This window comes from Amphiprion ocellaris, chromosome 17 (genome assembly GCF_022539595.1).
Source record: "Amphiprion ocellaris isolate individual 3 ecotype Okinawa chromosome 17, ASM2253959v1, whole genome shotgun sequence".
NCBI classification, from domain to species: domain Eukaryota; kingdom Metazoa; phylum Chordata; class Actinopteri; family Pomacentridae; genus Amphiprion; species Amphiprion ocellaris.
This window is the reverse complement of record NC_072782.1, coordinates 21,304,940-21,320,426: the sequence shown is the minus strand read 5'-3', so window position 1 is coordinate 21,320,426 and position 15,487 is coordinate 21,304,940. Positions and strand designations below refer to the sequence as shown.

At 38.8% G+C, this 15,487-nt stretch overlaps 1 protein-coding gene across 4 annotated transcripts in view; it reads left to right on the top strand.

Annotated features, from left to right (window-relative positions):
• Nucleotides 1-15,487, top strand: part of LOC111566118 (seizure 6-like protein) — a 115,422-nt gene that overhangs the window by 76,484 nt on the left and 23,451 nt on the right. For all 4 annotated transcript variants that reach the window (XM_023266534.3, XM_023266533.3, XM_023266531.3 and 1 more), the window contains exons 8-9: nucleotides 1,454-1,648; nucleotides 10,184-10,322. In XM_023266534.3, the coding sequence (XP_023122302.1) occupies nucleotides 1,454-1,648; nucleotides 10,184-10,322 (334 nt within the window). The remainder of the gene's footprint in view (nucleotides 1-1,453; nucleotides 1,649-10,183; nucleotides 10,323-15,487) is intronic.

Below are 15,487 nucleotides of genomic sequence, written 5' to 3'. Positions count from 1 at the left end.
GTGGTTACAGATATTTGAGGAAGATACTAACATACACTACCAGTCAAAAGTTTGGACACACCTTCTCATTTAATGGTTTTTCTTTATTTTCATGACTATTTACATTGGTAGATTCTCACTGAAGGCATCAAAACTATGAATGAACACATATGGAATTATGTAGTAAACAAAAAAGTTTGAAAAGAGTCAAGACGTTTTATATTTTAGATTCTTTAAAGCAGCCACCCTTTGCTTTGATTACTGCTTTGCACTCTCTTGGTATTCTCTCCATGACCTTCAGGAGGTAGTCACCTGAAATCATTTTCACTTCACAGGTGTGCCTTGTTCATTTGTGGACTTTCTTGCCTTTTTGATGGGTTAGGACCATCAGTTGTGTTGTGCAGAAGTCAAGTTGGTCCATCATTACTTTAAGAAGTGAAATCAGTTGGTCCAGAAATTTTCAATAACTTTGAATGTATCCCCAAATGCAGTCATCAAAATCATCAAGTGTTATGATGAAACTGGCTCACATGAGGACCACCCTAAGAAAGGAAGACCAAGAGATTAAGTTCATCCGAGTCACCAGCCTCAGAAATGGCAAGTTAACAGCACCTCAGTTTAGAGTCCAGATAAATGCCACTCAGAGTTCTAGTAGCAGACACATCTCTACATCAACTGTTCAGAGGAGACTGTACCAATCAGGCCTTTATGGTCAAATACCTGCTAAGAAACTACTACTAAGGAAAAGCAACTAGCAAAAGAGATTTGTTTGGGTCAAGAAACTCAAGAAATGGACATTAAACCAGTGGAAACCTGTGCTTTGGTCTGATGAGTTCAAATTTGAGATCTTTGGTTCCACCCACCATGTCTTTGTGCGATTCAGAAAAGGTGAACGGATGGTTTCTACATTGCATGGTTCCCACCTTGAAGCATGGAGGAGGAGGTGTGATGGTGTGGGGGTGCTTTGCTGGTGAAACTGTTGGGGATTTATTCAAAATTGAAGGCAAACTGAACCAGCATGGCTACCACAGCATGAAGGCAAAAGGGCCAAAAAGTGCTCAGCATCTCTGGGAACTCCGTCAAGACTGTTGGAAAACCATTTCAGGTGACTACTTTATGAAGCTCATTCAGATAATGCCAAGAGTGTGCAAAGCAGTAATAAAAGCAAAGGGTGGCTATTTTGAAGAATCTAAAATATGAAACATTTTTTGACTTATTTCACATTTTTTTGTTTACTACATCATTCCATATATGTTCATTCATAGTTCTGATGCCTTCAGTGAGAATCTACTTTGCAAATAGTCATGAAAATAAAGAAAAACCATGAAATGAGAAGGTGTGTCCAAACTTTTGACTGGTAGTGTAGATTATTATTATTATCACCACACAAATATAATTAGAAGAAAATTATGTTTAAAAGAGTACATTTTACTATTCATTTTCAATGCACTGAACATTGTTTTTTCTCCTCCAGCTTTTGAACGCGGTCACTGCTATGAGCCATACCTCCAGAATGGGAACTTCACAACCTCGGACCCGTTGTACAGTGTTGGAGCTGTGGTTCAGTTCACCTGTGACCCAGGTCACTCTCTAGAACAGGGCCCTCCTGTTATTGAGTGTATCAGTGCCAGGGATCCATACTGGAATGACACTGAGCCGCTATGCAAAGGTAAAACTGAGACCTGAACACAGAGACCGCTAGCTTCAAGCAAAATTGTTTTCATATTTTGGTATTTATTGTCTCGTCAATGAGTGCTGCAAGTTTGACTCACCAAACTCCATAAACCTGAATTGCTGTTTTAGCCTGTTTAATGCAACCTGAGGGCTGTACAACAAAGATTAGGTTTCAGAGAGGCCACTGCGTCAGATCAAACCATTTATTTCAGACTGACATGCATTTGTGTTTGGTGGTAACTCAGCTTGAATGATGCCCTATAACAACCTGAGCAAGCATGACACAGACAGTCCCTGACATTACAAACCCTCCCAGCAGAGCCTAAGATTCACAACGTTTCAAGAACACAGTGTGAACAGGGAAACAGGAGACGAACTAAATGGTCCTTGTTATACAAAATCCAGTTTATGTAGTCTTAGAGCACAATTACAAAGCGTCTGTATTCTAACTAAAGTCAGAGTTCATCAGCGTCATGAAGGTGTTTTAACCTGTTAGATCGTCATGGCAACCAGAGGTGGGTAGTAATGAGTTACATTTACTCCATTACATTTACTTGAGTAACTTTTCAAAAAAAAAATTACTTCTGAGAGTAGTTTTACTCTGCCATACTTTTTACTTTTACTTGAGTAGATCTGTGAAGAAGAAACGTTACTCTTACTCCGTCCCACTGGGCTACACTCGACTCGTTACTTTTTTATTTGCCACATTAGATATGCTTTATTTTGCCGGAGAGATGCCTCCAGTGGATCTACCACATGCCTGTGTTTTACCAATCAGACAAAGCAACAATAATCACGTGACTCCGTTTCACCAGACGTCGCCCTGTAGTCACATGACCACATACGAACTGTGGCAGCAAAGCGGCACAAACTCTACACACGTAACAGACATGGAATGACCAAAACGGGGGCATTTTCAAGAAATTTGATCTTGCTTCGGAGTCCGACAAATTAGCATAGCATTAGCATGGATATCTCTGTCTTCGGCTTTTGTCTTCTAACAATAGCCGAAGAGTGCTACTAACATGGGCGACGTGAAGCGTGACGTCAGGCTGGTAGGTCCCCGTAATCCCGCGGGGGGTAGGGAGCGGGCAGCGGGGACACAACCACCAAATACTCAAATATTCAGGTCCAGCCTTAGTTTTATTGTTATTTTCTATCTACTGAGCCTGCGCCATTTGGAGGGAAGTGAAATACAGTGTATCTTGTCATTGGAAGTAGTTTGCACTGTTCAAACATAAAAACATTACCTTACTACAGGTATTTGTTTCAAAAGCTTTATGTTATGAAAAACAGAGATTTGGAAATTTGCGATTCTTGTGCCTTAGCTTGTCATTTTGTAAAGATGTTATTTATTTTTGCTTTTTTAAATTTTATTATTTGGAAATACCACAATTTGCATATCATTTTACATTTTTGTCTCTCTGATCCCATCATTTCAAAAAAATAAATCGGACATTACAATCAAACAGTTATTCAGTACTTGAGTAGTCTTTTCACCAAATACTTTTTTACTCTTACTTGAGTAATTTTTTGGATGACTACATTTTGCTTCTACTTGAGTGATATTATTTTGAAGTAACGTTACTCTTACTCGAGTACAGTTTTTGGATACTCTACCCACGTCCGATGGTAACTGATGCCGAGGAGCCAACCTGCTCTTGAGGAGCTTCTGTTCAGATTTTGGGTTTTAAATCAGGTCTAAGAAGTGTCTCCATTTCACCAGTTCACTTTCTGATGGTTGTCTGTCAGTGATTGGCTCATCAATGATCCATTTTGTGTGGAAGAAGAATCACGAATGTTACGCCCGGGCTGCACAGTGGCGTAGTGGTTAGCACTTTCGCCTTGCAGCGAGAAGGTCCCTGGTTCGCGTCCCGGCTTTCCCGGGATCTTTCTGCATGGAGTTTGCATGTTCTCCCTGTGCATGCGTGGGTTTTCTCCGGGTACTCCGGCTTCCTCCCACAGTCCAAAAATATGCTGAGGTTAATTGATTACTCTAAATTGCCCGTAGGTGTGAATGTGAGAGTGCTTGCTTGTCTATATATGTAGCCCTGCAACAGACTGGCGACCTGTCCAGGGTGTCCCCTGCCTTCGCCCGAGTCAGCTGGGATAGGCTCCAGCCCCCCCCCGCGACCCTAGTGAGGATTAAGCGGTGTATTGATAATGGATGGATGGATGGACTGTTACGCCCAGCCTAGGGGTTGTTCAGATGCAACATGAAATGCCATCCCTCACAGGTCTCAAGCAGCCACACAAAACACATTTCCTCTGAGAAATGAATAATTTATTTTACAAAATATAAGATGTGATAACAAAGGTTGTAGTTAACACAAAAACAAATTAGTGGTAACAGATAAATTAAATCCGGAGTGAGCCAAAAGCCAACATAGCAAACAAAAGCCACGTTGTCCTTTGGAGTCAGTCTTTCCTACCAAAATAAAAGTGGTTAAAATAAACACAAAGTCTTACCTCTCTTTCTACTTAAACAAAAGAAAACACATTAAACCAAAAGTGGCAGCTCACTCCTACCTTACGTTTACCACACTACTTGTCTTGTCTATACAAAGAACACTGTGCTTAAGCTGTGTGTTTGCTGGTTGGGATACAGTGGAGCCTCCGATCCTCTCTGACTTCCAGTGATGGCATCCTTCCCCCTTAAGTACCATTTTCTTCGGTAGCTTGACCAATCCTGTCGTCGGTACGACGCAGCCCTGTCTATGTGCCTTAAATAGGCACATAGACAGGAAGCACACAGAGCACAGGAAAACATACACATATTGATCACAGTTGTAACACCCACTTTTATATGAGCTGTCTGCTTAACAAAGTTAAGAACCACTGTGATACCCATTATCTCTGATTGGGGTTTTAGGTTTCGTTGAGTGGGCTCACACAAAGAAAACCTGGCTATGCCAGACTTGCTTCATGGTACAGCCCTCAGATTGCATGTTTGTGAGATTTGATCACAGGGATAATCAACATTTACTCATTCCTTTAGGAAATACCCTCACAACAGCAGCGAGTCTGTTTCCAATCCACTGCAGTTGATCAAGTTTTGAGCAACTCAGTTGTCCTAAGTAAACATCCTGAGAAACCTGGATATAACTCATCGTAGTGTTGCGATAGAAACCACAATTGTGTTGCATGTAAACAACTCATCCAGGCTTCTGATCATTCTGTTTATAGAGAAAAAATGGCAAAAGTGTTGAGGAACCCAGACAAAACTACACATAGACAATAAGAAGTCTGGATGCTGTTACAGTCAAGTGAACAGGGAGAAGTGTACATTCTTTCCGTCTTATTTAAACTCATAATACACTGGGAAATCACAATATAGCTAAATGAGAAAATGAAAGATGTCAGCTGCCCACAAATAAGAAACTTGGATATAACTGGGTATCTGCTGTTCCAGGATAAGTCTCAAAACCAAGAATCTAAAGTGAATCGAAATACGGAGATTTTAGTTGACCTGCTGGGTGTTTCAAACATGGTTAATTATCTTTTAGAGAAACTGATGCTTATCTCTGCGAGCCAAATGTATGCTAATGCATGAGAGGCACAAACTGGAGCTGGCTGCTATCAGCCAGAGAGAAGAAATCCTGCCACTTAGTCTGGATGTGTTTCAGGAAAAAATCTTATTTAATATTTGCAATCACAGTTAATATACACCTAAAAATGTGCTCAAACATTAGTGCAACCAGTGAAGGACAGAACTCTGGTGGATGCATGAATAATATGGTATTTTGTGTAGTATTTTTGTTATGGGGCTGCTTGTTTATCATGCATACAGTAGAATAACTAGTATTGCCAAAATTGGGTCTTTTTACTTTGGACTTCATTGTGGCACCAGATCTAAACTATAAATTTATGTGCAGTAAAGTTCTTAAATCCAAATTCAAGTTTGAAAGGCACACTGTATCTCACTTGACTGAAGACAAGCAAAAATACCACATGAGCAAATATTACATATATGACAGATTATCTTGGCTCTTAGATCCTGATTGATGGACTTTGCGTCCAAATTCAAATCTCGATTTAATTGCCTTAAAAGTATTTATTGCAGTGAGATGAAGAACATATCAATTAAAACTGCATATCTTTACCTTTCCAGCATTGCTAGCTGACTGTCTGTGACAAAGTGTTGGTAAGAAAAAATAATTTTGTAGCTATGTATGCCTCAGTCTGCCAGTAGGGGAGCAGTGATGTTCTAGCAGCTTCACCCACCACTTCTTAAAAAAAAATCACTTCTGTAACAACTATTAATATCTTTAATTTATATTTATTTGTACATTTTTCATCTGTCTACTACAGTCACAGATTACTGCAAACTCAAACTTCAATTATAGCTATTATATTCAACATTTTAAGACTTTTTGTAAACCCAAACACTTTCAGTGTCTTGAAAGTGGTCTATTGTGGGATGACTACAATGTTTGCCTGTACAAGGACTGTCATACTAATATTAGCTCTGGTGTCGCAGCAACATCTTTTACACTGAGCAGCTTTAAGTGCTGCAGTGATAAGAAAACTCTTTGTGCACAATTTGCACACAACCACACTTTTATCCAAGCTGCGACTGGGAAATTTTTTAAAAGAGAACTTTCCACCCAATAAGCTTAATGCGGTCCTGTCTTCCTTCACTGTTCACCAAACTTTCTTGTGCGCTGACATCACTCATTGCGTCCTGTGCATCTTCTTCATGGCTGGCAAACAGACTTTAGGTTTATGACCGCCACCTAACAGGCTGAAGTGTTCATCAGAGTTACCGGTGTGCCAGAAATTAGAGAACTGAGAAAGGTACGATGAAATGTATTATTTTTTTAACACATTGTATTTTTGAGATAAATTAACGCGTTGAACTCCCAGCCCTACTTTAAAGGTCCTCAAGAAAAAATGTCTTAAAACATTCAGAGTCTGATGTGAATAATGTTTATTCAATACAAGTTGTAAGAACAAGCATCTCTGACTCTCTTCCTTTTTCTGGAAAACCACAACCCATCCTTTAAAAAAAAAAAAAAAAAAAAAAAAACACCAATCAGGACATTTCTGCCACCATTATGTTTGAATTTATTCATATTTGAGGGTGACCTGATCATGGCAATTTCCCAAATGCTTCTTTAAAAAAAAACAAAAACAACCTGTCCTTGGGCTGGATCTGCGAGGAAGCATCATGACAGCATTTATTCAGCATGGGCAGGAACAAGGGAAGCACCGTTGGCACAGAGACTATACCAGCCGGCATCATAATCTTTGCTGAGGTCTGCGTTTCAGTCTGTCAGGTCACCATGACCCACTAGCACACACAAGCCTCAAACACAAACTAGTGGCTCAAGTTTCAGGTCTCAGCAAATGCACAAAGGCCTCACTCTTAAGTTTTCTCTGCCTGCTTTATTGAATTTGTTGTTCCAGTTGATGTATTTTATAAATTCTTCTGTGGGTTGCAATTTTACAGGTTCACAACAGGATTATTCAATCTTGTACATGAGTCAATTTTAATCATCATACGTTTTTGCCATTTGTTCCGATTCAAAAATCCCACAACAGTTACACTACCGTTCAAAAGTTTGGGGTCACTTAGAAATGTTTGCATTGAACATTAAATGAATGAGAAATACAGTCTAGACATGGTTAATGTGGTAAATGACTATTCTAGCTGGAAACAGCTGATTTTTAATGGAATATCTCCATAGGGGTACAGAGGAACATTTCCAGCAACCATCACTCCTGTGTTCTAATGCTACATTGTGTTAGCTAATGGTGTTGAAAGGCTATTTGATGATTAGAAAACCCTTGTGCAATTATGTTAGCACATGAATAAAAATGTGAGTTTTCATGGAAAACTTGAAATTGTCTGGGTGACCCCAAATTTTTGAACAGCAGTGTCCATTGAATTTAATCCTAGTTACAATCTGCATACAGCCCTGCATCCATCTCCACACACATTACTCTTCGTTGAACTACTTATGAACTGCACAGATGTGTTCATATCTATGCAGTGATCAGTTAATATCATGCAAGAAAAAGCAGAACTTTCTGTTTGTTGCACATTTGTTTGTACCAAAGTAAAAACACTATGAAGACAGATCGAACTATCTCTTTACTCATTTCTTCACTTTTCTTCACTTGCTTCTCTGTTGAGAAGCCATGAAGCCTCTGTCTTTTCATAACATACCAAATATCAAAATAAACAGCAGAACTCATGCTTTCTGATGACACTAGTTACTTCTCTGCATGGCAAAGAGGGATCCATCCATCATCTATACACGGCTTAATCCTCATTAGGGTCACGGTGGGGCTGGAGTCTATCCCAGCTGACTTAGGGTGAAGGCAGAAGACACCCTGGACAGGTCACCAGTCTATCACAGAGTTACATGAACAGACAAACAACTGCAGTTGCATTCACACCTATGGGCAATTAAGAGTCACCAATTAACCTAAGCATGTTTTTAGACTGTGGAGAACCCAGAGAGACCCACACATGCACAGGGAGAACATGCAAGCTCCAAGCAGAAAGATCCTTGGAAGACCAGGATGTGAACCAGGGATCTTTTAGTTGCACGGCGAAAGTGCTAACCACCAAGCCACTGTGCAGCCCAGAGAGGGATTGTTGTGGAAAAATGTCTTCACAACTTGAGGCTTCTTCAGTTCTGGCTCTAAGTTCTGACTGCTAAAAGTTTACAAGTCCAAAAATAATAACTGCCTAAGTCTCTTCAATACAGGCAGAAAAGAGTCTAAGAATCAATCTTCAGATTCAAAGAAGATGTGTTTTATTCCTCCACGTACAGGTCAAACACACTTAGAGATACCCCGGGGTATGTCTGAAGACCCTACCTGATGCACTGGCTTTTATACTATTTGGCTCTGGGGCTTTCCACGCCCCAGGCCCATCCTTCTTTTTGTGACAGGCCTCCTACCATTATAACATAGGTTTCGATTCTAATAGTGTCTGGGCTTCTCGGTACTTTCCAAAAAATAATGAGGGATGGGCAGTTTCGCCAGGTGCAGGTAGCCCTCCCTTCTCTGGCTCCACGCTCATCCTCATCAACCCTTTTTAATTCATCTTTTACAGCGCATCATCTTTTCTTAGGTACATGGGTTACACTGACCCAGGTCACATTGACCCAGGAGCGCATCATCAGAGTGCATCAGACCTTCATCGGGGCATCTTTTGGTCACAATCTCATCATCATCCCATTTTAATGACAAAAAGTAGCAACATGTGTATCTGAAGTTGGCAGCGCCAGGCACCTTAATGAGTTGCACCTGCTGGGGTGATAAAAACAACATACCAAGCTGGCACAGGTCACAGTGACCTGCACAGTTTTATACACAGGGGTTCGTGTGCTTAATGCTCAGAAGCTGCCTTCTATATTAATAACTAAATAACTGATTAATGGTTAAATATTGTAGATTAGTGACATTATGGTACTTATTAGGATCACACATAATGATTATGATACTTATTAAGATCACACATAATGATTATTGAGATTTTGCCACTACAGGATCTGGGGTTGAGATTTCAGCAAATGTTTGTGTTGTTACCAACACAGAGATGGCATTACATAACAGTTAGCATGAAAATTAAACACAGAAAACATGGATTTGCTTTTCATTGCAATGATTCAAAAGACAAGCTCAGGTCACATGCGTACAAGTCAGCAGCAGTTGTCCTACATTTGCTTGGTTTGCAACCTCTGCAAACAAGCTGCTGTATGTGAACACTTCACTGAATAAAATAATGACATTTATGTCCATGTAGGACCTGTTTTTTCCCAGTTTCTAAGTCATATGCTTTTCCACTGTCATGGTTCTGATGTTTCCAGATTCTAGACAATCTACAGTTATGAAAAGATCACTACTGCCAGTGTTTTTTGATGAAGCATGTGAAAACTTAACAGTTTCCCAGTATTGTTTTGTTTGGTATCAATGCTAATGTAAAAAAAAAAAAAAACAAAAACATGCAATTATTATCATATCAAATGTGACTGTTCAAAAAATAACAAGATGAATTAATCCTTTTAAAATCATCCAAATCAAAAAAAAAAGTTCCCACCTGACCTCTTCAGAATCCGATGATTTTTTTCTCCATTTACTTTATTATATTTAATGAAGCCATGCAAAATGTTTTCTTCATTCTATAAAATATTTTTGAGTGCAGAGAGGTGGTTCAGAATTTTACTCTTTTTAATTTGTGTTACTTTTTCCATCATTTCTGAGCCTCGTAGCTTCATAAGTACAAAAGATAGACACATGAAAAACCCATCTGAACTCTGTTAAAAACTGCAACCAAATCAATTTTACAACCACTGCAGGTGTCACAATCTAAAGACAAAATATTTTTTTGTTCAGTAGGATCTCATCTATATCCTTATGTGAGCACCAATATAATGGGATATATCATAGTTTCATTAACAGAACTGCACCTGTTATATGGCAGCTCTCACAATGACCAAGATCAGAAAGGTTGTGTAATTACCCTGAAAATAGCCTCGGGTTCTAGTGTTAATCTGTCCTGTCCTGTCTGCAGCTCAGTGTGGAGGCGACCTGACGGGTCCTGGGGGGGTGATTCTGTCTCCTAACTGGCCCGAGTGGTACGGAGAGGGAGAGGACTGCAGCTGGAGGATACATGTCGGCGAGGACAAACGGGTTCTGCTTGATGTACAACTGTGAGGAAAACACCGACACACACAGACTGCCGCACATCAAAACTTGCGCTCTGATCCAAAGTTTGGCCCAAGCAGAAACCAAATGTTATCATTAAAAATGCATGTGGAGAGCTGTGAGTGTAGAAGCTCAGTGAGAGGTCCAGCTCCTAGATGCTGCTATTGATATTTCTCTGTTCCCACTTGTACTGAGCCATTAAATTCAAAACTTGACAACATTAGAGAGCATGCTAATAACACTGCCACTACAGCTTTCGCCAGCCTGTTGGTATTTTTTTCCCTCGTCGTGATTTTGTACTTTCGCTACGTTGATCCAGAGCTCTGGGACGCAATCACATTTAAGATACAGATGTGAATTAAGAAGACTTAATGTAAATCTGAGCAAATTTATGTGAGTTGGCATTTATTGGAATATCTCCATAGGGGTACAGAGGAATATTTCTAGCAACCATCACTCCTGTGGTCTAATGGCACATTGTGTTAGCTAATGGTGTTGAAAGGCTAAGTGATGGTTAGAAAACTCTTGTGCAACTATGTTAGCACAAAAGTATGAGTTTTCATGGAAAACATGAAATAGTCTGGGTGACCCCAAACTTTTAAACGGTAGTGTAGTTTTGTTTGCACAATACAGTCTGCGCATGATGTCAAAATGTTTTTTTCTGTCACCTTTAGTGTATTCAGTATAGACATGTAGGTCACCCAAAAATAACCACCACACAGTGCACAAGAGACATTAAGATGAGATAAGATAAGATAAGATAAGATAAGATAAGATAAGATAAGATAAGATAAGATAAGATAAGATAAGATAAGATATAGAAGTATACTACAAATGTACACAAAAAAATGCACAGTATGATAATAGCAATAAGTAAAAGACTAGATATATTTATATATATATTGCAAAGTTTTCTACATGTAGAAAATAGTAATATTGGAAAGAGTTATTTTATATGTACACTACCATTCAAAAGTTTGGGGTCACTCAGGCAATTTCATGTTTTCCATGAAAACTCACAGTTTTATTCATGTGCTAACATAATTGCACAAGGGTTTTCTAATCATCAATGAGCCTTTCAACACCATTAGCTAACACAATGTAGCATTAAAACACAGGAGTGATGGTTGCTGGAAATGTTCCTCTGTACCTCTATGTAGATATTCCAATAAAAATCAGCCATTTCCAGTTAGAGTAGTCATTTACCACATTAACAATTTCTAGACTATATTTCTAATTAATTTAATGTTATCTTCATGGAAAAAACTGCTTTTCTTTCACAAGTAAGGACATTTCTAAATGACCCCAAACTTGTTAATGGTAGTGTAGAAAATAAGGATTTTTTTAAAAGAAAGAAATAATAATGAAGGTTTCAACACAATGATGTTACACCAAAGTGAAATAAGTCAATAATATCATGAGGTTAGGGCAGTTTTTAGAGTCAGGGGCCACAGTTGCTCTCTAGTACCTGCATGGCCTCAGGGCAATGCCTGGGAAATGCCTGACTCTCACCTGATCTAACAGCTGATTGTTTCAGATGTTGACTCAACAATATACTAGAAACCTTTCGCATACTGTCCACTCAGTTTTTCATGGCACACGTATGGAACTCGGAGTCTGTACTTTATCTCTGTCCTTAAAGTGCTTCTGCAGGGGCACTTCTAGTGGTCCTAACTTTCAGGCCGCCCTAAAAAAGCCCACAAGTATCCGACCACGGGCCGGTTGGGATGTCACTGAATCTACATGCAGAAAGACATTTTAAATATTGGAGATTGAATGTTTCAATACTTAGCGATCCAAAAATTCACAAACAATTGAAAGAAACAATAGAGGAATATTTTCAACTTAATGATAATGGCACAGTGTCCCCTTCCACTTTGTGGGATGGAGCTAAAGCAGTGTTGAGGGGCCGATGCATTGATCTAGCAACACAGCAAAAAAAACGAAGGTTAGCTAAACAAACTGAGATAGAGAACAAAATTAGAAGACTTGAAAAATTACATAAAATTAACAGAGATCAAAAAGTTTTATTAGAGCTTAAGGAGGAGAGAAATGCCCTTGATAAATTACTTACGTATAAAGCAGAAGGAGCTATGCGCTTCATTGGGCAAAAATATTATGAGATGGGCAACCGTGCAAGCCGTCTTTTGGCTTTCCAACTTAGAAAAGCACAAGCTAGTCGGGTTGTATCTACAGTAAAACACCCCTCATCTAAAAAGGAAATTTCACACCCAAAACACATTGCAGCTGCCTTTCGAGAATTTTACGAAAATCTATATACATCAGATACATCTCAAAACATAACTGATATGGAAGACATTTTTAAAATACTAAATTTAACAAAACTATCACAAATGGAGGCAGAAAACCTTACCAAACCCATCACAGAAAAAGAAATAGAAACAACTATCTGTTCATTAAAAAATAACAAAAGTCCAGGCACTGATGGATTTAGTGGTGAGCTATATAAAACATTTACAAAAGAACTTACCCCTAAATTGTGCAAAGTTTTCAATTACGCTTTGAATGCTAATGACCCACCAAAAAGCTGGTCAGAGGCGATAATAACAGTAATATACAAGGAGGGAAAAGATAAAAAGGAATGTGCATCTTATCGACCAATCAGCCTGCTTGGAACAGATGTGAAAATCCTTGGCTCTATATTGGCAAATAGGATGCAAACTTAAAGAGGAAAGCTAATTAAACCAGACCAAACTGGGTTTATTGCAGGGCGACAAGGCTCTAACAATATAAGAAGAGCTTTAAATGTTCAATCTATAGCAAAAAATTCCGTCCACCCGTCAATGCTTCTCGCGCTGGACGCCGAGAAGGCATTCGATCGGGTGGACTGGATATACCTCAATTACACCTTAGAGAAATTTGGGTTTAGCCCCACTTTCATTAGTTGGATTAGTACTCTAAACAAAAATCCAGTATCAAGAATTCGAGTTAATGGCTATTGTTCAGAATTTTTTCAAATAAAGAGAGGGGTACGCCAGGGTAGCCCCGTAGCCCCTATTCTCTTTGCCCTCTGTATTGAACCCTTAGCAGAGTGGATTAGGACAAATAAACAGGTGGAGGGAATACTAGACCAAAGCGGTTCAGAACATAAAATATCCTTGTTCGCTGATGATATACTCCTATATATAAAAAACCCTCTACTCTCTATTCCTCCTCTTATGCAATGTCTAAGTAGGTTTGGTGACATCTCTGGGTACAAAATAAATGAAGCAAAGTCTGAAGCAATGATGATCAATGGGTCATGGCCAAGCCAGCTGAACGATAGAGTAAAATTTAAATGGTCAAAACCTGGCTTTAGATATCTTGGTGTGATTTTAACTGATAATTCATCTATGTTATACAAACAAAATTATGACAAGCTCCTTACTCAGGTCAAGAATGATTTACAACGGTGGAAAATACTTCCTCTGTCTCTAACTGGCAGGATCGAAACTATAAGAATGAATGTGGTGCCACGATTTCTTTTTCTTTTTAGCTCTCTTCCAGTCCCAGTGCCTAATAGCACTTTTAAATTCATAGAAAAACTCATATCAGAATTTATTTGGCAAAACAAACGACCCCGGGTTAGACTTAAAATCCTGAACTCTCCTAAAGGGAATGGGGGCTTGGCTCTCCCACATCTTAAGAGCTACTATTGGGCAGCGCAGCTTAAAGCCTTGACCACATGGATTAGAATGGACACGGATACAAGGTGGTTTCAGCTGGAGCAAAACTCAGTGTCCGATAGACCAATATCAGCTCTAATCTTTATGGATACTAAACAACGGCAAAAATTAAAAATTCAAAATGAGTGGATTAAGTTTACACTAAGTGTTTGGGAAAAGGCCAGAAAACGACTTAAATTGCCCCTTGCATTGTCACGAGCATCTAAAATAACAACCATTACTGATTTTCTACCTGCAAGGATGGATAAAGCCTATGATAGATGGGCAAATAATGGCCTAATAACAATAAATCAGTTGTTTAATGGAACCAACATTAAATCCTTCTCTCAGATTCAAATTGAATTTAATCTTCCTAGTGGTGATTTATTCAGATTTTTCCAAATTAGACATTATCTAGAAAAGCATAAAGATCTTGAAAAAGTTAGAGAGCAACCAATAGAATTCGAACAGTACTGGATAGATCTGGTGGAAAACACAAAAGTCTAAAAAAGATAGTCTCCTCTCTATACAAAATTATTCACATCGAACAGGATGAAAACACATTTGATGTGAAAAATAAATGGGAATTAGAGCTCAATACAATGATCAAGGATTCTGACTGGGAACATTCATGGGTGGAGTGGCACAAATGTCTAAACAGTCCAAATTGGAAAGAATTCAGTTGGAAATTAAGAATGAGATATTTTAGAACACCAATTATTACAGCCAGCTTTGATAAAAACATCAGCGCCCGCTGTTGGCGAAACTGTGGACACTTGGGTGACTTTGCACACATTTTCTGGGAATGCCCAAAAGTAAAAGAGTATTGGGAAGAAGTGAATAAAGAAATTAAAAAGATGTTGAATGTACCATTTGCATTTAAGATCCATCAAGTCATATTAGGTGACATACCCGATGTTTGGGAAAATGATAAAATGTATATGCTAAATGTCTTGGTGCTTGTTGCTCACAAAGTAATTACAGCTAATTGGCTTAAACCCAACTCACCTACATTGAAACAATGGATGCTAAGACTGAGATCTCTGAACTATATGGAGGAAATTACTGCTGTTCTACGACTGAGGAAGGACAATTATTTGAAAAGATGGTCATCTGTAATTGCATACCTAGACAAGAATTAATGGTTTTTAATGGTAGAAATTTATTGATGGTACAGCTAGATGGCAAGTTTGGGGTCGGAGAACATTTCAGACCAGGCTATTGCAGATGTATTAATGATGTTTCCTGAATAATGTGATAGTATAACATATGTTCTATGTCATCAATATTTGTTACATGTGTATGACTATGTCAAGGAGTGTTCAATAAAAGTTCAAAAAAAAAAAAAAAAAGCCCACAAGTTCCCACAGTAAATAATAACTGATAGTTTAGGACAGTGGTACGTGTCAAACTAGCATCCAGATGAAAGCCAAGACTCAAAGGTTACCAGCATTGTAACAAGATGATCACTGTTAGTCTGCACTGGCTGATTGGTGTCGTTCTCT